General features: G+C 49.8%; 1 protein-coding gene across 5 annotated transcripts in view; it reads left to right on the top strand.

The window, feature by feature from the left end:
* Positions 1-1016: 1016 nt before the first annotated feature.
* Positions 1017-27873, top strand: part of LOC141169838 (killer cell lectin-like receptor subfamily G member 1) — a 240318-nt gene continuing 213461 nt past the window's right edge. For all 5 annotated transcript variants that reach the window (XM_073655129.1, XM_073655125.1, XM_073655124.1 and 2 more), the window contains exon 1: positions 1017-1162. In XM_073655129.1, coding sequence (XP_073511230.1) covers positions 1090-1162 — 73 coding nt within the window. In that variant the 5' untranslated portion in view covers positions 1017-1089. The remainder of the gene's footprint in view (positions 1163-27873) is intronic.

Genomic DNA, 27873 nt, shown 5'->3' with positions numbered 1-27873 from the left:
ATGATCCTTCTACAATGTGACAGCCCTTGACATATTTGTAGACAGCTATTAAGTCTCCTCTCAGTCTTCTTTTTTGCAAGCTAAACATTCCCAAATCCTGCAACCGTTCCTCATAGGACATGGTTTGCAGACCAGTCACCATTCTGGTCGCTCTTCTCTGAACTTGCTCCAGTTTGTCTATGTCTTTTTTAAAATGTGGTGCCCAAAACTGTACACAGTATTCCAGATGAGGTCTGACCAAAGAGGAGTAAAGACCGATAATGACTTCACGTGATCTAGACTGTATGCTTCTGTTAATACATCCCAGAATTGTATTTGCCTTTTTTGCTGCTGCATCACACTGTTGACTCATGTTCAGTCTATGATCTATTAGTATACCTAAGTCTTTTTCACATGTACTGTTGCTTAGCTCTATTCCTCCTGGGATTCAGATGTTTCCTCAGACCTGATATAGGGGAAATATATATTCTTGTACCGTGTTAGCCAGTAGATAGAAAAATATTTAGATTTGAGAGTCCCCAGTGGTTGATACCTTTTAATGGCTAACTGAAAAGATGGTAACAAATTGCAAGCTAACAACAGTGCAGTCCTTGGAAACAATTCAGAAGTTCCAATTAATCCAACAACCAGCACCTGAATGTAGACACTGAATATGGATGGTTTCTGGTTCACATGATACATTGGGGGCTACACCTTCACACATTTCAAACAAAACACATTTCACACAATAAAATCAGTTTATGAACACAACAGGGAGTCTCTCAGCTGTAAGAAGCAGTGTGCAATATTTTTTTGTAAAAAATGTTGTAATGACTACAAATCATACAGAAGGTCCATGTCCTTTTGGTGCAGCTGATTGACTTTGAGCAGAAGGTGAAGATACTTTTGCTGTTTGGTTGGGCGCATTTACTATTTTTGGTGACCAGTGCAGAAGACACAAAGCAATTGTCAGGGCCTCACAAACCACAGAATGTAACTTTATTCTTATTTTTAGGCTTGTGCTGATGTCCGGCTTTCACATCCTCACCGCCCTGCATCGGAGAAGGTTCCCCTCTCAAGGTCTCACTTTTGAACAGCTCTGGAGACACAATGGCAGAGAACATCACCTACGCTGAGATGAACCTGACCACCGGCAAAGGGAAAAGGCAAAAGACAGATACAGGTGAGGGGCAATCAGTGTCGGACTGGGGTGTCTGGAGCCCACAGGAGGAATTGATTCTCGGGGCCCACTCTACAGCTATAGGCAAATACCTGTTAGCCGTTATCCTTGTTATAGTGGAGCGTCTGCTGTAAATCACAGGCGGCTCCTGCTCATTTACAGTGCACCACTATAACTGGGATGTACAGTTACTGTAGTTTGCATTAAAGGGTTCTTTGGTTAAAACAAGTTATTATCACCAATCCATGGGCTCCACAAAATAGGTGATAACTTATTGATCGTTTGGGTTCGAACATTGGAAAATGCACTAATCGGAAGAATGGGGACAATTTATCCCTGACAGAACACTTAGTTATCCCCATTTTAAAATGCAGCGGCAGGTGGGACGTCTGACCGCAGCTCCATTCATTCTCTTTGTGGCTTCCAGAAAAATAACAAGAACAGTCACTGAGGGAATGAATGGATCAATGGTCAAGTCGTATATGAGCTCCAGTCTAATGGGGATAAAAACTCCTCATTCTAAAAATCGGTGCAGGTCCAAGCAGCCAGACTCCCACTAATCAATAATTTATAACTTATCCTGTGAAGAGGTGATTACTTGTTTTCCCTGGAAAACCCCTGTAAGTGCATCTTGTTCTAAGTATTTAATCACTAATGGAAATAAAGAATCTTCTCCTAATTATTATCATAGAGAACAAATGAGCGCCATACACAACACAATCCACTATACCAACACCAAGTACCACATACCAGGGAAAAATACTGCCATACCATGACCAGACCACATGGTGACCGAATAATACTACATACAAAGGAGAAATACAGTGACACCCGTGACCAGACCACATATTACCACCATACAGTGACCAAATAATACCACATACAAGGGAAAAATACCACCATACCCTGACCAGCTCACATGTTACCACAACATAGTGACCAAATAATACCATATACAAGGGAGAAATACCACCACACCATGACCAGACCATGATCAGACCACATATTACCATCACATAGTGACCGAATAATACCACATACAAGGGAGAAATACCACCACACCATGACCAGACCACATATTACCACCACCTAGTGATCGAATAATACCACATACAAGGGAGAAATACCACCACATCGTGACCAAAGCAAATATTAACAGCATATAGCGTCCAAATAATTCCCCATCATTGCTCTCCCCCACCTCCTCCATCATTGCTCTCCCCATCCCCATCATTGCTCTCCCCATCTCCTCCATCATTGTTTCCCCCATCCTCCATCATTGTTCTCCCCCACCTCCTCAATCATTGCCATATCCCCCACCTCCTCCATCATTGCTATATCCCCCACCTCCTCCATCATTGCCATATCCCCCATCTCCTCCATCATTGCCATATCCCCCACCTCCTCCATCATTGCCTTATCCCCACCTCCTCCATAATTGCCATATCTCCACCCACCTCCTCCATCATCATTGCCATATTTCCCCGCACCTCCTCCATCATCATTGCCATGCCATATCTCCCCCACCTCCTCCATCATCGTTTCCATATCTGCCCCCACCTCCTCCATAATTGCCATATCTCCCCCACCTCCTTTACCGTCATTGCCATATCTCACCCACCTCCTCCATCATCATTGCCATATCTCCCCACCTCCTCCATCATCATTGCCATATCTCCACCACCTCCTCCATCATCATTGCCATATCTCCCCCACCTACTCCATCATTGCCATATCTCCTGCCACCTCCTCCATCATCAATGCCATTTCTCCCCCCACCTCCTCCATCATCATTGCCATGCTTCCCCCAACTCCTCCATCATCATTCCCATGCCATATCTCCCCCCACCTCCTCCATCAGCATTGCCATGCCATATCCCCCACATCCTCCATCACCATTGCCATATCTCCCCCCTCACCTCGTCCATCATCATTGCCATGCCATATCCCCCCACATCCTCCATCATCATTGCCATATCTCCCCCACCTCCCCCATCATTGCCATATCTCCTGCCACCTCCTCCATCATCATTGCCATGCTTCCCCCACCTCCTCCATCATTATTTCCATGCCATATCTCCCCCCACCTCCTCCATCACCATTGCTATGCCATATCCCCTCAGATCCTCCATCACCTTTCCCATATCTCCACCACCTCCTCCATCACCATTGCTCTACCTTATCTCCCTCCACCTCCTCCATCATTTTTTCTCACCCTCATACCCCCCACCTCCTCCATAATCATTGCCATGCTATATCTCCCCCACCTATCATCATTGCCATATCTCCCCCACCTCCTCCATCATTGCCATATCTCCTGCCACCTCCTGCATCATCATTGCCATATCATCCCCACCTCCTCCATCATTATTGCCATGCTTCCCCCACCTCCTTCATCACCATTCCGATGCCATATCTCCCCCTCACCTCCTCCGTCACCATTGCCATGCCATATCCCCCCCACATCCTCCGTCACCATTCCAATATCTTCCCCATCTCCTCCATCACCATTCCCATATCTCCCCCATCTCCTCCATTACCATTGCTCTACCTCATCTCCCTCCACCTCCTCCATCATTGTTGCTCTCCTTCATACCCTCACCTCCTCCATCATCATTGCCGTGCTATATCTCCCCCACCTCCTCCAGCATCATTGCCATATCACCCCCACCTCCTCCATCATCATTGCCATGCTTCCCCCACCTCCTCCATCACAATTGCCATGCCATGTCCCTGCACATCCTCCATCACCATTCCCATATCTCCCCCCACCTCCTCCATCATCATTGCCATATCTCCCCCACCTCCTCCATCATCATTGCTATATCTTCCCCACCTCCTCCATCACCATTCCCATATCTCCCCCCACCTCCTCCATCATAATTTCCATATCTCCCCCACCTCCTCCATCATCATTGCCATGCTTCCCCCAACTCCTCCATCATTATTCCCATGCCATATCTCCCCCCACCTCCTCCATCACCATTGCCATGCCATATCCCCCACATCCTCCATCACCATTGCCATATCTCCCCCCTCACCTCGTCCATCACCATTGCCATGCCATATCCCCCCACATCCTCCATCATCATTGCCATATCTCCCCCACCTCCCCCATCATTCCCATATCTCCTGCCACCTCCTCCATCATCATTGCCATGCTTCCCCCACCTCCTCCATCATTATTCCCATGCCATATCTCCCCCCACCTCCTCCATCACCATTGCTATGCCATATCCCCTCAGATCCTCCATCACCTTTCCCATATCTCCACCACCTCCTCCATCACCATTGCTCTACCTTATCTCCCTCCACCTCCTCCATCATTTTTTCTCACCCTCATACCCCCCACCTCCTCCATAATCATTGCCATGCTATATCTCCCCCACCTATCATCATTGCCATATCTCCCCCACCTCCTCCATCATTGCCATATCTCCTGCCACCTCCTGCATCATCATTGCCATATCACCCCCACCTCCTCCATCATTATTGCCATGCTTCCCCCACCTCCTTCATCACCATTCCGATGCCATATCTCCCCCTCACCTCCTCCGTCACCATTGCCATGCCATATCCCCCCCACATCCTCCGTCGCCATTCCAATATCTTCCCCATCTCCTCCATCACCATTCCCATATCTCCCCCATCTCCTCCATTACCATTGCTCTACCTCATCTCCCTCCACCTCCTCCATCATTGTTGCTCTCCTTCATACCCTCACCTCCTCCATCATTATTGCCATGCTATATCTCCCCCACCTCCTCCAGCATCATTGCCATATCACCCCCACCTCCTCCATCATCATTGCCATGCTTCCCCCACCTCCTCCATCACAATTGCCATGCCATGTCCCTGCACATCCTCCATCACCATTCCCATATCTCCCCCCACCTCCTCCATCATCATTGCCATATCTTCCCCACCTCCTCCATCATCATTACTATATCTTCCCCACCTCCTCCATCATCATTCACATATCTCCCCCCACCTCCTCCATCATCATTACTATATCTTCCCCACCTCCTCCATCATCATTCCCATATCTCCCCCCACCTCCTCCATCATAATTTCCATATCTCCCCCACCTCCTCCATCATCATTGCTATATCTTCCCCACCTCCGCCATCATCATTGCCATATCTCCCCCACCTCCTCCATCATCATTGCCATATCTCCCTCACCTCCTCCATCATCATTGCCATAACTTCGCCCACCTCCTCCATCATCATTGCCATATCTTTCTCCACCTCCTCCATCATCATTTCCATATCTCCCCCATATCCTCCATCATTATTGCCATATCTTCCCCACACTCTCCATCATCATTGCCATATCTCCACCACCTCCTCCATCATCATTGCTATATCTCACCCACCTCCCCCATCATCATTGCCATATCTTCCCAACCTCCTCCATAATCACTGCCATCTCTTCACCCACCGCCTCCTTCATCATTGCCATATCTTCCCACACCTCCTTCATCATTGCCATATCTCCCTCCACCTCTTCCTTTATCATTGCCATATCTCCCCCTCCTCCTTCATCATTGCCATATCTCACCCATCTCCTCCATCATCATTGCCATATCTCCACCCACCTCCTTCATCATCATTGCCATATCTCCCCCCACCTCCTCCATCATCATTGCCATATCTTCCCCCACCTCCTTCATTATTGCCATATCTCTCCCCACCTCCTCCATCATCAGAGCCATATCTCCCCCACCTCCTCCATCATCATTGCCATATCTCCCCCCTCATCCTTCATCATTGCCATATCTCTCCCCTCCTCCTTCATGATTGCCATATCTCCTCCACCTCCTCCTTCATCATTGCCATATCTCCCTCCACCTCCTCCATGAACATTGCCACATCTCCCCCCACCTCCTCCATCATCATTGCCATATCTTCCCCTTCCTCCTTCATCATTGCCATATCTCCCCCACCTCCTCCATCATCATTGCCATATCTCACCCCACCTCCTCAATCATCATTGCCATATCTCCCCCACCTCCTTTATCATCATTGCCATATATCCCCCACCTCCTCCATCAACATTTCCATATCTCCCCCCACCTCCTCCATCATCATTGCCATATCTTCCCCCTCCTCCATCATTGCTATATCTCCTCCACCTCCTCCATCATCATTGCCATATCTTCCCACACCTCCTTCATCATTGCCATATCTCCCCCCACCTCCTCCATAATCATTGCCATATCTCCCCCACCTCTTCCATCATCATTGCCATATCTCCCCCCACCTCCTCCTTCATCATTGCCATATCTCCCCCCTCCTCCTTCATCATTGCCATATCTCCCCCACCTCCTCCATCATCATTGCCATATCTTCCCCCTCCTCCTTCATCATTGCCATATCTCCCCCAACTCCTCCATCATCATTGCCATATCTTCCCCCACCTCCTCCATCATCATTGCCATATCTCCACCCACCTACTTCATCATCATTGCCATATCTCCCCCACCTCCTCCATCATCATTGCCATATCTTCCCCCACCTCCTTCATCATTGCCATATCTCCCCCCCCTCCTTCATCATTGCCATATCTCCCCCACCTCCTCCATCATCATTGCCATATCTCCCTCCACCTCCTCCATCATCATTGTCATATCTCCCCCCACCTTCTCCATCGTTATTGCCATATCTCCATCCACCTCCTTCATCATCATTGCCATATCTCCCCCCAGCTCCTCCATCATCATTGTCATATCTTCCCCACCTCCTTCATCATTGCCATATCTCCCCCCACCTCCTCCATCATCATTGCCATATCTCACCCCACCTCCTCCATCATCATTGCCATATCTCCCCCCACCTCCTTCATCATTATTGCCATATTTCCCCCACCTCCTCCATCAACATTGCCATATCTCCCCCCACCTCCTCCATCATCATTGCCATACTTCTCCCACCTCCTCCATCACCATTGCCATGCCATATCCCCCCACCTCCTCCATCACCATTCCCATATCTCCCCTACCTCCTCCATCACTATTGCTCTCCCTCATCTCCCCGCCTCCTCCATCATTATTGCCATATCTTCCCACACCTCCTTCATCATTGCCATATCTCCCCCCACCTCCTCCTTCATCATCATTGCCATATCTCCCCCACCTCCTCCATCATCATTGCCATATCTCCCCGTCCTCCTTCACCATTGCCATATCTTCCCAACCTCTTCCATAATCATTGCCATATCTCCACCCACCTCCTTCATCATCATTGCCATATCTCCCCCACGTCCTCCATCATCATTGCCATATCTTTCCACACCTCCGTCATCATTGCCATATCTCCCTCCACCTCCTCCATCATCATTGCCATATCTCCTCCCACCTTCTCCATCATCATTGCCATATCTTCCCACACCTCCTTCATCATTGCCATATCTCCCCCCTCCTACTTCATCATTGCCATATCTCCCCCACCTCCTCCATCATCATTGCCATATCTCCCCCCACCTCCTCCATAATCATTGCCATATCTCCCCCACCTCCTCCATCATCATTGCCATATCTCCCCCCACCTCCTCCTTCATCATTGCCATATCTTCCCCCTCCTCCTTCATCATTGCCATATCTCCCCCACCTCCCCCATCATAATTGCCATATCTCCCTCCACCTCCTCCATCATCATTGCCATATCTCCACCCACCTTCTTCATCATCATTGCCATATCTTCCCCCACTTCCTTCATCATTGCCATATCTCCCCCCTCCTACTTCATCATTGCCATATCTCCCCCACCTCCTCCATCATCATTGCCATATCCCCCCCACCTCCTCCATCATCATTGCCATATCTCCCCCCTCCTCCATCATCATTGCCATATCTCCCTCCACCTCCTTCATCATCATTGTCATATCTCCCCCCACCTCCTCCATTGTCACTGCCATATCTCCATCCACCTCCTTCATCATCATTGCCATATCTCCCCCCACCTCCTCCATCATCATTGCCATATCTTCTTCCACCTCCTCCATCATCATTGCCATATCTTCCCTCCTCCTCCTTCATCACTGCCATATCTCCCCCCACCTCTTCCATCATCATTGCCAAATCTCGCCCACTTCCTCCATCATCATTGCCATATCTCCCCCCACCTCCTCCATCATCATTGCCATATCTCCCCCACCTCCTCCATCATCATTGACATATCCCCCCCCACCTCCTCCATCATCATTGCCATATCTCCCCCCACCTCCTCCATTATCATTGCCATATCTCCCCCCACCTCCTTCATTTTCATTGCCATATCTCCCCCACCTCCTCCATCATCATTGCTATGCTTCCCCCACCTCCACCATCATCATTGCCATATCTCCCCCACCTCCTCCATCACCATTGCTCTCCCTCATCTCCCCTCGCCTCCTCCACCACCACTGTATTTTTTTAAAAAAAAAAAAAACACTTACCCTCTCTGCTCGTTCCCCCACAGCATCGTCATCGGCTTCTTGCTCGGCACATTTCTCCCTGACGCATGCCCGCGCTACATGGCGACGGATCCCTCAGCTCCGCTGCCATTATCCTCCCGTCAGCAGTGGAGCGGGAGGGATCACAGTTCTCCCTGCCCGCCGCACACTATGAGGGCAATCTGGCCATGGGGACCCGGAGCCTGGGGGTCCACGAAGCAGGCCAGATTGCCCTCATCAGCCGCACTGCAAGGGCCCTCCCTCCACCTTCGGGCCCCGGTGCAGGTACATCGGCGGCCATGTTAACCAACGGGCCCCATGCATCCTGGTCAGGGGCCCTCCGAGGACCTCGGCCCACCGGAGAATTTTCCGGTGTCCCTGTGCCCCAGTCCAACTCTGGGTGCAACTATAGGAGGATAACCATGCTGGGGCCAGGCCCAGAAATGCAAAGGTCATGCTGCACACTCTCTAAATGCTGCAGGTTATTAAATCAATGCTTGGGGGCGTGAAGAAATATAATATGTGCACCCCCAGAACATTTCTCTGCTATGGAACCGAAATGTTGCCACATGGGTTAATAAAGACTCCTCCAATTTTTCACAATTAATTGGAGTGCTGCTTATTTTATATATATATTTCTCCATTCATTTCTCCAGTCAGCTAAACGTCTCAACCCTATTTCGGCACTGTATGATTCCTGAACTGGAGGGTGAGGTGTTGGAGGCTTTGGGGGACGCCCGTGCCTCCTGCCCTTCAGGAAGGTTATTTGTACCATCTAATCTGTGCCGCAAAGTAATTAAGGAACATCATAACTCTGTGCTTGCTGGTCATCCAGATGGTAACGCAACCGCGGACCTCCTCTCGTCGTTTTTGGTGGCTGGGGTTGCATCGGGATGTGATTGAACACGTATCTGCTTGTAGTATTTACGTGCGTTCTAAGGTTTCGCATACCTGTCTGTCTGGTATTCTTCTTCCGCTACCTATCTCTAGCAGGCCATGGACACACTTGTCCATGGATTTTATTACTGACCTACCGGTTTCTGCAGGAAAAACGGTGGTTTTGGTGGTAGTAGATAGGTTCAGTAAAATGGTTCACTTTGTCGCATTGCCTGTACTACCAAATGTCAAATCACTTGCTCAGGTATTCATAAATGAGATCATGAAGCTTCACGGGGGTCCCTCCGATGTGGTGTCAGATCAGGGGACCCAGTTTGTTTCCAAGTTCTGGAAGGCATTCTGTTCTCGACTGGGGGTGCAGCTGTCTTTTTCCTCTGCCTTCCACTCTCAGTCGAATGGTCAGACTGAACGGGACAATAAGAATTTGGAGACCTACCTCAGGTGTTTGGTCTCCGAACAACAGGAGGATTGGGCATCCTACTTACCGCTGGCAGAATTTGCCATTAATAATCATCATCAAGAATCCACTGGCAGGTCACCGTTCTTCGGTGCATACGGTTATCACCCACAGTTTGGTACCTTTAGTGGGGGTGGAGCTTCAGGAGTGCCTGAGGAGGAACGGTTTGCTTTGTCGCCCTCCTCGGTATGGCAGGGTGTTCTGAGTAATTTAAAGATAATGAGAGACAGGTATAAACGTATGGCTGACAGAAAACGCTCGCCAGGTCCGGACCTGAATGTGAATAACTTTGTGTGGTTGTCTACCAGGAATATAAGATTAAAAGTTCCTTCTTGGAAGTTGGGACCCAGGTTTCTTGGTCCCTATAAATTAACCGCCGTCATTAACCTAGCAGCTTTTTGTCATGAACTTCCTCAGGCCATTAAGGTCCACAACTTGTTCCAAAAGTCCTTACTCAAAAAGTATGTGAAAACTCTTGAGCCCTCACCTCTACCATCACCCCCAGTAATGGTTGATGGTAATCTGGAGTTTCAGATTTCAAGGATTGTAGATTCTCATCTCCAAGGTCATTCTCTACTATACGTGGTGCACTGGAAAGGCTATGGTCCAGAGGAGAGGATGTGGGTTTCAGCATCAGAGGTGAACGCTCCCAGGTTGGTTCGCTCAACACACACACCACACTAGTGAAGGGCGAGCACTAAAATTCTTGGGTACTCGTTGTCCATAGCTTCCAGCATGTCCTCTCTAGTGATGGGCGAGCACTAAAATGCTCGGGTGCTCGATGCTCGGGTCGAGCACATTGGAATAGTTGGGTGCTCGGCACGAGCAACAAGCCCAATGTAAGTCTATGGGAAACTCGAGCATTTTTCAGGCGGCTCCCCCCGGCGGTCTGCAGAGGGCCTCAAAATTGCCCAAATTGATGAGACCAGTGCTCAAATGACATGGGAACAGCATGGGGAAGACCCCTGGAAGCATTTCTGACTCCCAGGTCACTGCTGTCAACAACGTTGTCAGAAGTATTACGCCACTTTTACAGACTCACAAGAAAACATACAAATACAAAAACAAAACCAAAAGAGATTTTCCTGGGAAATATGTTAAGAAACATCCTTTCCAGGGTAATGACTTTTATATAAGGCAAAATAAATATACAAAAACAAAAATGCTCCTCCACACCTTGGGCTATGTTCACACGTAACGTTTTTGATGCGTTTTTGCACTTTTGCATTGCTTTCAACCAAGACAAATGCATTCACTGGGAAATTTTAACATTTTACAACCTTATCTGCCCATGTGGTGTGTGACACATCATCAGACACATGCATAGAGTGCTGAAAAGACATGTGAACAGCATGGGGAAGACCCCTGGAAGCATCTCTGACTCCCAGGTCACTGCCTAAAAGTGTGCCCATCATAAGTGATCCTTGGCGCATGTGTAGCGCCCTGAGGGTTTGGTTGATACAGGGGTATTGCACCTCAACCAGAGGTGTGATATTCCACTCCCAGATAAGGATGGAGTATGGACCAGGGCTCAGTTAGCTGCATACACACACTCCTCATTTCCGGGGGACAGCTCGACGGTGCTCCCATCTTATTGCAGGCACAACTGACCATGTCCCTGGCTGGAGTGGGGAGGGGGGGAGAGAACCCAGTGGTGTAGGAGCAGAAGGGGACTGTTTCTGGAGCATAGGAAGGAGCTCATTGGGTGCAGGTCACCTGAGCTCAGGGACAGAGAAGTAGATAAAAGGTGGGGGCCATCTTAGGAGGGAGTTCAGTCAGAGTGAAGGAGTAGAGAGCTGACAGGGAGCGGAGGCTCAGCCTGAGCTCAGCTCCACGAAGCAGGCCTAGAGAGAAGGCCGGGGCCAGAGAGGAGAAGAGGAGAAGGAGAAGGAAGAAGGAGAAGAGACAGAGGAGTAGAAAGGCTCCAGAAACAAGAAGGCAGAAGGGACCCTAAGAGAGCAGAACGGACAGCAACCGTTGCAAACCCGCGTTATATCGGGTGAAGGGTCAGGCTGTGGAAGGGTACCGGATTCCCAAGTTGGTGGAGGTAAATCATCCCTCAGCCAAGAACCGGAGGTCGTGATCATTTATTGGTGCGACCCCCTGCTAAACCTGCTAGGAAGGCACCATATAGGATAACAGGAAGTGAAGGCCAACGCTTACCCGACACGGTCCGCGGTAGCTGGACAGAAGTTTGGTCACTGGTGGGGTACGAGAGGCCAGAGAAAGGACAGAAGGGGGTCCTGTGCCATACTTCTGAATTGCCTGGGGGTTGACCGAGATCCTCACCTGGTGGACGCAGCACGGCTCGGGCAGTCCTTGCCGACAGAAGTGACTTGGATAACAACTGTGAGTAAAAGACCCTGGACTGCATCATTGGACTCTGTGTGATTTCTGTGGAGGACATTGGTACGGTCAGCAAGGTATTCCCTCAGCATCTTCCCAAAATTTGCACTCCTCTTTGCTCTCCTCCTCCTCCTCTCTGTCCTCAGGCCATCCACGCTGAACAAACGGTATGACAGTTGCACAGGTAGTACCGTCTATAGCACAGGAAACTAGCTCCTGTTCTTCCTCCTCCTCCTCTTCCTCATTGTTACCCAATCCACGTTGGGATGAGATGAGGCTGGGCTGTGTGTAATCACCCTGTATGGTTCCTTGCTCCATCTCATCGTGCTCCTCCTGCAATGCATCCTCTTTGATTCTGAGCAGAGAGCGATTCAGAAGACAGCGAAGCGGAATGGTGACGCTAATTATGGCATCATCACCACTCACCATCTTGGTGGAGTCCTCAAAGTTTTGGAGAATGGTGCATATGTCTGACATCCATGTCCATTCCTGAGGTCTTATGTGTGGAGTCTGACCTGAATACCGATGGCCTTGTTGATGCTGGTACTCAACAACTGCCCTCTTCTGCTCACAAATCCTTCTCAACATCTGTAGTGTAGAGTCCCAACGCGTGGGGACATCACACACCAGTCTGTGAGCCGGAAGCTGCAAACGCTGCTGAAACACGGCAAGAGGGGCGGAAGCTGTAGGTGACTTTCTAAAATAGCCACACAGGCGGCGTACTTTAAAAAGCAGATCCGGCAGCTCCTGACCCTGCCTGGCTGTAGGTTCAGTGGTGTGAGCCACAGATCTGCCTGCTTTTTCACAGCTGTCCACAACTCTTCAGCATTGTGCAGTTTGTCACCTAAGCATATTAGCTTCAGCACACCCTGTTGCTGCTTGGCTGAGATAGTGCTGCAGTGCTTCCAGCTTGTGAATGATGTGGTCATTTCGGAGATGGAGGCTGAAGAGGAGGAGGAGGCTGAGGAGGATGATGTGCAGGAGCTGTAGACTGGGCCCGCAATCCTTGGCGTCGGGAGGACGTATTCCGTCCCATGGTCCGACTGGGTCCCGGCTTCCACTATGTTAGCCCAGTGTGCTGTCAGCAAGATGTACCGTCTCAGCCCACAAACACTTGTACACGTGCACGTGGTTAGGTGGATTTTCTTAGTAACTGCATTGTTGAGGGCACAGCTAATGTTTTGGGACACGTGTTTGTGTAATGCGGGGATGGCACACAGGGAGAAATAGTGGCAGCTGGGATGGCCGCCGCCATCAGGTTGCGGAATGCTTCCATCTCCACGAGCCTAAAAGACAACATTTCGAGCACAAGCAGTCGCAAAATGTGGGAATTTAGTAGTGTGGCCTGTGGGGCGTTGGTTGGTTATTTTCACTTGCATTCCAAGGACTGGGGTATGGACAGCTAAACACTGCGCTGGGACAAGGACGTGGACGTGCCTCCTGACGCTGCTACTAGAGAGTGTGAAACGACAGGTGCAGGGCAGGAGGCATCTTCGCATGTACCATGAACAGGAGATTGGGTGCATGCTCAACAGCGGAAGAAGCAATGGTGCCACCAGCAGACACTGTTCCTGGACCATGGGGTACGGCCCACAAAGTCGGTGCTTTGCTGCCATGTGCCTGATCATGCTGGTGGTGGTCAGGCTGGTAGTTTTGCCACCCCTGCTGATGCTGGCCTGACAGGTGGTGCAAATGGCCTTTTTGGGGTTATCGGCAGAGTCTTTAAAAAAAAATAGACTCGGGAAGACCTTGTTCTGGCAACTTCCTTCGTGTTGGTGTTACAGGGAACGGTTGCCTGCCTTCTGTCTGCAACCACCACACTGCTTCTTCCTGCCTGTTGGGGTGCTCTGCCTCCCTCCCCCTGTGTGCTGCTCTCCCCGCTCTACATGTCCTCCTGCCAGGTTGGGTCAGTTACTATATCATCCACCACCTCGTCTTCCACTTCCTCACCCTGGTCCTCCTCCTGATTTTCTGGCAATTGTGTCTCATCATCGTCCACCTCTTGTGACACTTTCCCACCATCGCCTTTGTGTGACCGTGGCTGCTCAAATATTTGGGCATCACTACATACGATTTCCTCTTGCCCCGCTTCAAGTGAACTGGGCGAGAGGCCCAAATCTATAAATGGAAAAGTGAACAGCTCTTCGGAGTTTCCAAGTGTGGGATCAGTTGTCTCTGGGCACTCGGCATGGTGGGAGGAAGGAGGTTCAGGGTGAGGAATATGCAGTCCAGACTCACAGACAGGAAGGTCAGCCGAGAAGATGTGGGTGTTTGTTGTGGCACAATTTCAGCTTGCCCACGGCCTCGGCCTCTGCATGCACCATCACCATCACGTCCAGTTTCCTGTCCCTTGCCACGTGCCTTGCCCATTTTAAATGGAGGATGGTATCTTCCAAGCTCACTACAAATGGCTGAATTTGGAGCGAACTTATATGTGATCCGTGTGACGGAGAAAACACAGTTTTAAATAGCTGGATTTCTAGCGCTGTAATATGGAAAGGAGGGGGCTGGAGACAGCACAGCTAAGGGGAAGTCACCCATAACCGAGATTGGCCTTGAGGTTTCACCCCCCCCCCTTTTTGAATAAAGCGGTCTTGGGGATTGGATAATGGGAAGTTGGGGGCCGGTAGTGGGAAAGGTGTATATATAGGGAAAAGTGCGGGAAAACCGCCTTTCCCTGAGGAGCAGCAGAGTGATTTACCAGAGATGGCATCCGTTGATGGAGAGCAAGATGGTGTGGTCCATGCCCGCCGCGCTCGCCCCAGCAGGAATCCATCCAGCCGGCCTGGTGGCGCTGCACGGCGCGGTGCGCGGCCTGCACCGGAAGTCAAGGCCGCGCCGAAAGTGAGGGCCGCACCGGATGTGCGGCCTGCGGGAACAGCATCGCTGGAGCCGGAGTTCCGGGCCCCGGCTGAGCGGCGCACGCGCACTGCAGCTGGGCCGGACAGGCCAGCTGCTACCAGCGGTGGGGGCCATAATTATGAGAGAGGGCCCAGGATGATTGGGGGAGCAGCACAGGAAATAGCAGGCGCCACTGGCGATGCCCCTGTCGGGGTGCCTGCTGGTTGGACCGCTATGACACCAGGGAGGCAAGCATCTGCGAGCAGGCAGCAGTCCAGGGATCCACTGCTGCCTGGCTCACATGGACGACGTGGAAGGGAAGGAGCGGCGGGCAGCGACACCGCGCTGCCTGGCAGCGTTCGTTCTGGCTGCACGGACCAGGCCTGTGCGTCTGGGTCTGGTAGCCAGAGAAGGCCCAGAGCTGCATCCAGGAGTGCAAGACGGTCTGGCGGGAGGCGATCGTCGAGGTGTAGACAGTCGGCAGCATCTGTGATCGTTCAGGTCCCCCCCTGGTGACGTGGAGGCCAGGGGCGTGGGCCTTGGGCGGCGAATGGACACAGAAGGATCCGATTCCAGTGGTGACCGTGATGGAAGAAGTGATCGTCAGGACTCAGGAATTCCTTCCTGGCGGGGACACAGCACCTGCGCAGCTGCGTGAGAATGATTCTATGTCTTGTTTGTCGCCCGCAGGGGCTGTTTTGCTAGGGGGAGGTAGTGGTCAGTTTGTAGGGTCAGGGGGGAGTGGTTTAGGCAGTTCCGGGGGTGCAGAGGTATCGGGATTAGGGATATCTTGCATAGCATGTCACAGATTTTGCTTAGAATGGAGAACGTGGCAGCGGGGGGTCAAGGGCATCCCCCGTAGGAGCCTGGTTACCAGGCCAGGAGGTGTTGCTGCTACCCAGTTGCGTTACGGTAGGGTCTGCGGCAGGGCACAGAGGTAGCTTCTATGGGCGTTTCAGTATCGGTTCAGACGGAAAAGGACAAGGGCGATACGGTGAAGCTGGATGATAGGGCAAAGGGTGAGGTGTATGTGTGCTTCGAGGGGCCACTGGGGGCACATTTAAAAAAAGAGGTGAAGGAGAAAATTTGACGTGATGAATATGTCAAAATTTTCTCCCTCCTTCCCCTGGAGAAGTTTAATTTAGACAAGGGGAGGAAGGATGATTGCTAAAAGGAAGAGGAGGAGAAGCGCAGGTGGCGCTTGGTCCCTTAGACTTGCAAATTGGCTTCAAGCATTTGCTATATTGGCCGGTGTCATTGGGGAAAAGTTTCCTGAAAATTGCTCAGGTCTATTCTGTTACTTAGACGCGATTGGGGAAGCGCATCGTACTTACGGGGGTCAAACATAGCTGAGGTATGACGAGCAATTCAGGCAGAGGAAGGCGGTGCGGCCTGAGATTAAGTGGGACCAGAAAGATATTGGCCTTTGGTTAAAAGTGATGGCCTCTGCTAGATACGGGCAGTCCTTTCACGGGAGCGTAGGAAGTGGGAGTCAATCGTCCGGACCAGGTGGAGGTAGTCAGGGAGCACAGGGAGGAAAAGAGAAGTCTGGAACATGCTGGCAATTTATGATGGCCAGTGTAGATATGGGAACGGCTGTAAGTTCAAGCACGTTTGTTCCCATTGCAATGGGAGCTCCCATGGAGCATCAAAATGCTTCAAAAAAGGAAAAGGAAGGACGTCTGTGGGTACTGGTCAAGGGGGTGACTCCAGTGAATCTGCTAAGGATGGCCCCCTTTCTAAGTAGATATCCTGATCAATCGAAGGCCAGGATTATTAATGATGGTTTTTTGGAAGGTTTCAGGATCCTGCCTCCTGACCATACGGTTCCTTTTTCTGTTAAGAATTTGAGGTCTGCTTTGTTGCATCTGCGGCACCCCAGGGGTCTGGTTGCCGCAGTAATAGAGATATTATGTCTGAGAGCAAGTGGGAGGTTTCTTTGGTCAGGAGCCCTAAAGCATGCAACACGGCCCACCCAGACCTGGGAGGGGAGGAATCTGCCCTTATAAACTGGGTCTGGGGCGGGATTAGGGAGTGAAGCTGCAGACAGAGACAGAGCCTGCAGAACAAGCAGAGCAGACAGTTCCAGACACAGGGAAAGTGAGATCAGGAGCTCTGTAGGAGCAGTAGCTGAAGACCAGGGGCTGGAGCTGAGCAGAGCTCGCCCTGGACGAAGACACTAAAACCGGACACAGGAGTCCGAGGCTGTGGGGACTGATATACACCCAGCAGCAGAAACCAGCCGGCAGGGGATTCCAGGTCCTCTGGCCATAGAAGCCCGGAGGCTCAGTCACAAAGAAGGGACCAGCACCGCCGTCGTGGAGCGGAGGCTAACAGAAGGCCCCAAGTCACCAGCCATACGGGTGAGCACCACACGGTATACTCAGGGACGTGGGCTACTTGTAACCGCTGACAGCAAGGTAGCCAGGAAGAGTGCAGATTAACGGGGAGGCCTACAACTCCACCTGGCCAGGGGACCTCCTGCTTGCTCGCAGACTGACCAGGCCCCTTATACTAGCCAGTACTCCCGGGAGGGTCTGCCTTGTACCATCAGTAAAGACCCTGAACTGCACCACACGTCTCTGTGATTCCTTGTCGCACCAGCACCATTAGCACTGGGACCCTCACACGATCACCCCCATCATCTCTCACACTAGCTGCCCTGAGGCAATACTCCTCCCGTGGGGAGTTATCCCATACTCGGCTGCGCAACCAACATCAGCCTCAGCGGTCGGCAGCACAGCGGCGGTCCCCACTGACCGCAATCCACGGGTGGCGTAGTCGGACACTTATTACAACATTTAGACTGCCACTGATTTGACCGCCCTGGGCACGGACCGGGTGACCGCCACGGAGAACTACAACCCCCAGCGATCCAGCTCCGGGTATTCCCCCTGCACAGCAGCAGCGCATAGGCCCAGGGGGCGCGTCATATCCAGAGGTTGTCAGATTTAAGTTGGCAAAGGAAGTGGAGTTAGGTCATATGGCGGGGCCTTTTGATAGTTGAATGTGTGATCATTTCTCCTTTGGGGGTAGTACCTAAGAAGGAGCCGAATAAATTTCACCTGATCCAGCATTTGTCGTACCCGAAAGGTTGTTCGGTTAATGACGGTATAGCGCCGGAATTATGTTAGGTTGAATACACATCATTTGATGCAGCTGTGTCATGGGTTCGTAGGTATGGGCCTGGGTCATTGTTAGCGAAAACTGTCATTGAATCAGCTTTTAGGCTACTTCCGGTTCACCCGGCTAGCATTCCACTTTTGGATTGTTTTTGGAACAAAGGTTATTACCTGGATAGGTGTTTGCCTATGGGCTGTTCTATTTCATGTTCTTTGCTTGAAACTTTCAGTACTTTTCTGGAATGGGTGGTCAGGGATGTTGCAGGTATGCAGTCCGTTATCCACTACCTGAATGATTTTTTGTTCATAGGTCCCCCAGATTCGTTTTTCTGTGGTAATTTGTTAGCAGCCATGGTGTGGGTTGCGGAATGTTTTGGGGTCCCTTTAGCTAAAGAGAAAACCGAAGGTCCTTGTACTGTATTGAGTTTTTTGGGAATATTGATTGATACGGAACGCATGGAGTGTCGATTGCCCGAGGATAAATTGTTGTTACTCAGGCAGGAGGTCGAGCGAATTGGTCAATTGCGTAAGGTGACATTGAAGGAGCTCCAGTCGCTGCTAGGGAGATTGAACTTTGCTTGTAGGATCATGCTTATGGGCAGAATATTTTGTTATAGGTTGGCAGGGGCAACTGCGGGAATGTGGGCATCGCATCACTTTATTCGTTTGAATAGAGTGCATAGAGAGGATTTGTTGGTGTGGAAGCGTTTTTTGGACAATTACAACGGCAGGTCGTTGATTCAGCAGGAGTTTTTGAACAGCTTTGATTGTGAGATTTACACAGACGCGGCAGGCGGTGCTGGCTATGAAGCTTTCTGTAAGGGAAAGTGGAGCGTGGGTAAATGGCCTGATTCGTGGAAAGAGGGGTCTTACAAAGAATCTCGCTCTGTTGGAATTATTCCCGATTGTAGTTGCAGTCTCGATTTTGGGTGATTTCTTTTTGAATCGGAGAGTTAGGTTCCACTGTGATAATATGGGTGTGGTGGCGGTGATTAACAGCTTGTGGGCCTCATCTCCTCCGGTTATTAAGCTGGTCAGGGAACTGGTACTCCGGTGTTTGGAGTTGAATGCGTGGATTTCGGCGGTGCATGTGCCAGGTGTCCAAAATTCTATAGCGGATGCTTTGTCTCGTTTCCAGTGGGAGCGTTTCCATGCGCTGGCACCAGAGGCAGAAGTCGCAGGAGTGGAATGCCCTTCGCAGTTGTGGCAGCTGATTACGGACGAGCTGGAAGATTGATCCAGGAGTCAGTGGCGAGTTCAACCTGGTCTGCTTATGAGGCATTGTGGCGAGTATGGCAAAGCTGGGTGTCGCATTGGGGGGCAATAGAGAGTGACGAGGATAGGACATTGGCGGTCTTGTTTTTGATTGGTAAGGCTGCGAACTTAGGGTGGTCGCCATCTAGAATTAGTAAATTTGTTGCTGACCTCGCATTCGGTTTCATGTTGCAGGGTTTGACTGATGTTACTAAATCCTTTTTGGTCAAGCAGGCACTTAGAGGTTTTCGAAAGGGTAGCAAGAGTGTGGATAAGCGTAGGCCAGTCGCGTTTAGTATGTTGGAAAGGTTAGATCTGGTTTTGGAAAGAATTTGTTGTTCTACTTTTGAGGCGGCTCTGTTTAAGTTAGCCTTTTCTTTAGCTTTTTTCGGGGCGATGAGAGTAGGCGAGTTGGTCGCCCCGAGCAGAAATAGGGAGGGAGGTTTATTAGCTGAAGACATGAGTTGCTGGGCCTGGGGTATCGATTTTTGGATTAGACGCTCAAAAACTCATCAGTTGGGTAGAGGTAAGCGCGTCATTTTAGGTAGAGTTGACGGGGCTTTGATGTGTCCAAGAAGGTGCTTGGAGGTTTATTGGCAAGTGTGGTCAGGTAGATCCGGCCCACTGTTACGTCATTGCGACGGGTCATTTCTTTCCCGTTTCCAGTTTATAGCGGTCCTAAAAAAGGGGGTGCAGGAGTTGAGCCTTAGCCCAGGTGTTTATGGTTCGCATTCCTTTAGGATTGGCGCAGCGTTTGAGGCTGATAGGCGCAGTTTGTGGGCTGAGGTGATAAAGCAGATTGGAAGGTGAAGTTCGGACCGCTGTTTGACGTACGTTCGCCATTAAATATCGCAGGACTTTGTTCATTTGTGAGTTGCTGAATAGTTGTTGAATATGCTCGTTTATTATTCTTTTAGGTGGCGTTCCCTTGTTAGCTTGGATTTTTGGACATTCGTATGTGCATTAGGGGGTGCTGCGTGCTGACGTGAGGCGTGACGGTAGGCGATTGGGCTTTCCGAGGGTACAAGTGGCTATAAGGTGGCTAGGTTTTAGGGGGATGGTATGGAGCCGGTTTTTGTTGGAATTTCATAAAGCGGCAAGATTGGACAGAATACCGGATATTCTGGTTGTGCATTTGAGAGGGAACGATTTGAGGGCAAGACCCGTGAGAGAGTTTTGATTTTTTGAGATTGTGGACTTTGTTCCCGGGGGTTCTGACGGTTTGGTCGGATATAGTGCCCAGGAAGAAATGGCGGGCGGTCAGATGGTAAAAAGGTATAAATAGAGCGAGAGTGAAATTAAATAGGGCCGTATCCAGTTTTGTGCCAAGGAATGGTGGGATAAGTGTTAGGCACTTTGAGTTGGAATCGGGGGTTGGTAATTTTTGGTTGAAGGACGGTGTTCATCTCAATGATATCGGTATGGATCTTTGGGCCCTTGCAATACAGGAGGGGATTGAAAGGGCATTGGTGGCTTTGGGGCACTCACGAGCCTAAGGTTTCAGGGCTGTTCGTGGTTGGCGGGGGGTGGGGTTCTTGGAGTTGGTACCGAATTGTCAGTGGAAGGAATTGGGAAAATTCCAGGTTGTTTAAATTGAGTGGGGGGTGATCTGGAAGTCGGTTCTGGGCTCTCGACGGGGTTTTACCTCGGGAGCATTTAGTTGGTTGGTCTTTCACGGAATGTGGAAGTTTTTGGTGCCCTTGAGCTGGTGCTGAACGGCTGAGGGTATCATGGCGGTTGATTTTTATAGTTAATTTAAAGCCCGATCTATTAGCTCCAAGAACCCTCCCTCCATATATATATATATTTATTTCATTGTTATTTTGTTTGTTATTTGTTGTTTGTTAATAAACGGCCGCTGTGGCCAATTTATCCAACAAATAACAGGTTGTAGCGTCTTTATTTCAAGGATGGGATCATGGGATCCCGGGGTATGTTGGGAAGAGGGAAGCCATCAGGTAGGAAACCACATTGGCCGTAACAGGTCAAGGACCTGGCTGTATTCTGCAGTGCTAACAAGCAAATGGCGCAGAAAAACGGTGTTCTCTGGATTGCTTTTTAAGCAAATAATGAGGATTAAGATCCAAAAAAAAATTATTCCTGGCCCCTGAGACCTCGGCCTATGTATAGAAATATCTAACAGCAGCAGAAGGCAGAACTGGAATGGTGCCTCTTGTGCTATGTGCACTGCAGTCTACTATATACACTGCCTGCCGGCCTGTATACACTGCCTGCCTGATATCTCTGCAGATGGATTAGTCCTCAGAAGGACTGTTTGTGGAGATGGATATGTGTCTCTAATATAGTTTGGTACACCTACACTAACTAGAAACAAGCAAATCTCTCCCTGACGCAGCAGCAGCTCTCCCTACACTGTCTGATCTGGAGTGACTGTGACGAGCATGGCGGCGCCAGGTCTGATATAGACCTGATGACGCTGTGCGGCCAGCCAATCACTGTAATGCCACAACCAACATGGCTACGGCATTACAGTGAGTGGCAGGCAATCCCTGCATGTTCATTGGCTCTCTAAAGAGCGCCAAACATGCAGGGAGGGGACCCGAGCTCCCACCCGAGTAACCCGGAAATACTCAGTGAGTTCCGAGCATCTCGAGCAGTGAGATCACTATTCCACACCTCTTATCCTGAGAAACCCGGTCCTGAGTGTCTGAGGGTCACTCATAGAGGGGGGGGGGTATTGTCACGGATGTGTCAGAGGTGACAGACAGTCACTCTGCAGTTGTTTTCAGGAGATCTCTACGTTTGGCATTACAGACATCTTCTTAGAGGCTGTCTCTAGGACCCAGCGGCTACCTTCCTCTGGCTAATTAACACCCTGCCTGGGGGTATATATACCTGCTTTTTTTCAGAGGAAAGTGCCGGCAATATTCATTACTACTTGTGAAGGCTTTAGCAAGGGAAGTACTTCATCCTCTCTGGAGCTCGAGGACGTGTGCACATTTGTCTGGAGTCGTCTAAAGCTAAAAAATGTCCCCCTTTTTGTGTACCCTTGTTGTTTATAGTATTTAGTGGAGATCGACTAGTGCTCATCTCCTCCCTTCCCTAGCCTTAGCCATACACCAGGGAAAGACAGGGCGAGGCATGCGTGTGGCAATTGGTGAAGAGCCAATACAGGGACGTTAGGGGAGACAGATGCTAAATCAACCTAGGAGGTTTCTACTTCCCCCCTTTCCCTAGAGTCTGGGCTCCCTTTCCCTCTTCCCTTTGTGTTGCACTAAGTCTTTCCCACGCTTTGCGTGACAACAGTTGACAGTACGATGCAGGGGGGTTTCCGGTGCGGGTGCTGGCACTGGGCTCCCCCAACTAACAGGCTCCACAAGTCAAGTGCCGGTGTCCCTAATGGCGAGTGGGCCAGGGCCCTGACACTTGCCTGTGTGCGCCGGGTGGTGACACTAGCCCTGCCAGATAGAGTCCAGAGTAATTCTGCTGCCTCATTATAGTATAATATATACTTTATGGTAACAGATACAATGCAGGATGAACCATGCACTTCATTTCACCCCCATTTACATATAGCAGTGGGCGCCTTACATACACACCATTTCTTCTTTTTTCCATCTTTGTTGACATTATACATCTTTATCATTTACATGGATTCTTTCATACACTTCTTAGACTCCTTCACTTGTGTTTGCACTCATTCACATTCATACACACATAATCTGGGTGATTGTACTATATATCTGGCACCCTCTTGGGTATTACATGCCCAGGTATTCTTATTTTATCTATAGAATCTGATATACTTAAATAGTCTGAGTGATTATAGTTTCACATTCATACACTTCTGGCTCTTTTTCATATTTTGTGTATTTTTTTTAGGTATTCATGTATATTTATTTCATTTATATAAAATGTATTTTTGGCATTCACGTATATTGATTTAATTCATACAAAATTCAAATATATTGGATGACTAGTTGATCACATCTATGTACATTTTCTTATACATTGCATACCCTTCCATATTTTGTCATACTTATCGGGCAATAACTGGATCTCATTGGTATTTAACGGGTCGTCCCTTTTGTACAACACTATCTCTCAGTGTAGATCAGTGTAAAATCCACATAGAGATATCGCATCCCAGGTTGTTGCGCCTGCGGCTCTCAGTGACTTCCGGTCCTGCGCACTAGGAGGGTGGAGCGTTCCAATCGCAGGAACAGGAAGTCAACTTTTCATTTGAGACCCCGGCAGGCGCGATATATGCCTGGGTCTCGCAATATTCTGAGACCCCTATCCATTGGTCATGGCCACTAATTCATGAGCACATACTTGCCCTCAGTTAAGACCCCCTTTGAAGAAGCGTGGCGAAACGGCGTTGTTGGGGTGCGGAGACAGGTCTCACTGATACTTCACCTGTGTGATCAATAGTAAGTTCATGTGTGAGAATTCTTGTTTAATGTCAACTATGCTTAATAATTTTTTCCAGGAGGGCATGCAATAGGGCATAATGCTGGTATTTGTGTAGCAGAGTTGCATTTGCATATCATTGGACCTATATAGGAAGCTCAGATTAAGCTATTTAGGATGTTGCATGTGGCTTTATACTGCAGCTACTACTCTGATACATGTACAGTGCCTACAAGTGGTATTCAACCCCCTGCAGATTTAGCTGGTTGACACATGCGGAATTAACTTGGCATTGTGACATTTGTACTGTAGATCAGCCTGGAAGTGGGAAATGCACTGCAGCAAATTTTTTTTTTTTTTTTTCTTTTTAAACGTTAAAAGTTAATTCAGAGTGTCATTTATTATTCAACCCCTCAAACCACAAGAATTCTGTTTGGTCCCCCTAAAGCAGAGGTCCCCAACCGCCGGTCCGCGGACCAGGACCGGGCCGTTGGGGTTTTTCAGCCGGTCCGCGGGGAGAGGGGGCCCCTCCAGCCTCCAGCAGGGCCGCCATCAGGGCATGACTGCCCTGACTCCAGTATGGGGCCCGGCCGGTAGGAGCCCCCTCGGAGCCCCCCTTTTGTGCGTCTCTCTCCTCATGGGGCCCCCGGCCGCATGCTAAGCGCTGGGTCCGGAACATCTTAGCGCTGCGCTGCTGCGGCAGCACCTTCATGATTCCCCTGACTTCCGGTCATGTGACGGCGCCGTCACATGGCTGGAAGTCAGGAGAACCTGGTGTCAGCGATTTGGACGAGCGCCAGGATTCTGCAGGGATCGCATGGGGGTAAGTATAACAAGTTTTATTTTTTTTTAAATACAATTAACTAGGAGTGGGGGGAATGGGAGATGCACATGGGGGGAGGGGAGAGATGAGAGATGTACATGGGGGAGGGGAGAGATGAGAGATGCACATGGGGGAGGGGAGAGATGAGAGATCCACATGGGGGGGAGGGGAGAGATGAGAGATGCACATGGGGGAGGGGAGAGATGAGAGATCCACATGGGGGGGAGGGGAGAGATGAGAGATGCACATGGGGGAGGGGAGAGATGAGAGATCCACATGGGGGGGAGGGGAGAGATGAGAGATGCACATGGGGGGAGGGGAGAGATGAGAGATGCACATGGGGGGGAGGGGAGAGATGAGAGATGCACATGGGGGGAGGGGAGAGATGAGAGATGCACATGGGAGGGAGGGGAGAGATGAGAGATGCACGGGGGGGTGAGAGATGCACGGGGGGGATGAGAGATGCACGGAGGGGGATGAGAGATGCACGGAGGGGGATGAGAGATGCACGGGGGTGAGCTGCACATGGGGGGGTGAGAGATGCACATGGGGGGGTTATGTTTACATAACTTTGTTGCCTTATGAAGGGCGGGGGGGGCCCCCAAAAATTTCTTGCACAGGGGCCCACTACAGTCTGTGTCCGCCCCTGGGATGAAGTAAATGCAGCTGAACAGCAGCTGTCAGAACAGCTGCCCTGTCCTGCTGCAGGGCGTGATGGGGCCTCAGTGATGCGGCTCCTGGCACAGCACATTATGTGGGGCTCCTGGCATAGCTCCTGGCGGGGACCTGGTCTACACTATATGATAAGTATGCACTAAACTCCAAATCCCTCCATTACCCCGCCCCCATATGACCAAAGCCCCGCCCACCCCACCCCCTCCTTGCTGGGCCATGGAAAAATGATCTTGCTTCAAGCCGGTCCCTGGTGCAAAAAAGGTTGGGGACCACTGCCCTAAAGTATTAAGAAGTAGTTCAGGCACCAAGAATAATGAGCTTCACATGTGTGGATTAAAGATCTCTTTTGCCAGCCTTTTCTGACTATTTAAGACCCTCCCCAAACTTGTGAACAGCACTCAGACATGGTCAACATGGGAAAGACAAAGGAGCATTCCAAGGCCATCAGAGACAAGATCGTGGAGGGTCACAAGGCTGGCAAGGGGTACAAAACCCTTTACAAGGAGTTGGGCCTACCTGTCTCCACTGTTGGGAGCATCATCCGTAAGTGGAAGGCTTATGGAACTACTGTTAGCCTTCCACGGCCAGGACAACCTTTGAAAGTGTCCTCCCGTGCCGAGGCCAGGCTTGTCCGAAGAGTCAAGGCTAACCCAAGGACAACAAGGAAGGAGCTCCGGGAAGATCTCATGGCAGTGGGGACATTGGTTTCAGTCAATACCATAAGTAACGTACTCCACCGCAATGGTCTCCGTTCCAGACGAGCCCGTAAGGTACCTTTACTTTCAAAGCGTCATGTCAAGGCTCGTCTACAGTTTGCTCATGATCACTTGGAGGACTCTGAGACAGACTGGTTCAAGGTTCTATGGTCTGATGAGACCAAGATCGAGATCTTTGGTGCCAACCACACACGTGACGTTTGGAGACTGGATGGCACTGCATACGTCCCCAAGAATACCATCCCTACAGTCAAGCATGGTGGTGGCAGCATCATGCTGTGGGGTTGTTTCTCAGCCAAGGGGCCTGGCCATCTGGTCCGCATCCATGGGAAGATGGATAGGACAGCCAACCTGGAGATTTTGGCCAAGAATATCCGCTCCTCCATCAAGGATCTTAAGATGGGTCGTAATTTCATCTTCCAACAAGACAACGACCCAAAGCACACAGCCAAGAAAACCAAGGCCTGGTTCAAGAGGGAAAAAGTCAAGGTGTTGGAGTGGCCTAGTCAGTCTCCTGACCTTAACCCAATTGAAAACTTGTGGAAGGAGCTCAAGAATAAAGTCCACATGAGACACCCAAAGAACCTAGATAACTTGGAGAAGATCTGCATGGAGGAGTGGGCCAAGATAACTCCACAGACCTGTGCCGGCCTGATCAGGTCTTATAAAAGACGATTATTAGCTGTAATTGCAAACAAGGGTTATTCCACAAAATATTAAACATAGGGGTTGTATAATAATTGACCCACACTTTTATGTTTAAAATTTAATAAAATTCAACTGAGCAACATAACTTTTTGGTTTGTAAGATTTATGCTTCTGTTCATAAAACCTACTCTCGTTTGCAGTTTGAAGGCTCTAACTTATTTGCATCTTATCAAACCAGCTAAATCTGCAGGGGGTTGAATACTACTTGTAGGCACTGTATGTTAAATAACGTTCTGCTGCTGAGCACTTGCACTTTAAATTAAATTTATTGTAGAAAGTTCTATTAATTATCTATTCGTTAACTGCCATTTCTATTAAAGGGCCCATTCCTGGATATAGAGATATGCAAATACAATAATCTACTTATTTGTGTATGGAATCATGTCAATGTGAACATTATTGTTGTTTTGAGTAGCACCTAAGCTAAACACACATATATTTGCAGTGTGCAAATTTGTCTTCAACAAAATGGCGCAGGAGTGTCACGAAGTATTAAATGATTCGTGATGGCCCTGTCATTTTTGCTGTTTAAATGCTGTTTTTTCCTTGGGCAATCAGGGGTTAATGTCAGTTTTCCTTGCTATGCTTGGTGTGTTGATTGTTCAGCTGAGGGGGGGGTGATCTCTTGCTCCACCCTATAATTAGTCACATGCCCCTTCAGTTGATGTTGGTGTTCAGTTTTTTCTGCATAACCTGGAGTGAGGAGAAGGAGTCTGTTGTCTGAAGTAGTTGGAGGTTTAACTTGGGATTGCTGTAAGGATGAGTGGCTGAGTTAAGATCTCAGGCGGTGCAAGAGCTTCAGCTTATTTCTGGGTTTTGGGTCATGGCTCATGCCCAGGCTCAACCTGAACCCAAGATCTCTCTCCCCGATAAATTCCATGGAGAGAGGGATACATTTTTGATGTTCAAGCAAGCCTGTAAATTTTATTTCAGGCTTCGCCCTCATTCCTCTGAGAGTGAGGAACAACTGGTGGGGATTGTGGTCTCCCTTCTTGGGGGGGAATCCCCAGTCATGGGCTTTCTTTCTGCCGACCGATTCTCCGTCCCTACGGTCGGTGGATGAGTTT

Source organism: Phyllobates terribilis, unplaced genomic scaffold (assembly GCF_046119375.1).
Source record: "Phyllobates terribilis strain yellow unplaced genomic scaffold, ASM4611937v1 Scaffold_1__5_contigs__length_1240528914, whole genome shotgun sequence".
Lineage (NCBI taxonomy): Eukaryota > Metazoa > Chordata > Amphibia > Anura > Dendrobatidae > Phyllobates > Phyllobates terribilis.
Note: the sequence above shows the minus strand (reverse complement) of the source record. Positions and strands in the feature narration are given on the sequence as shown.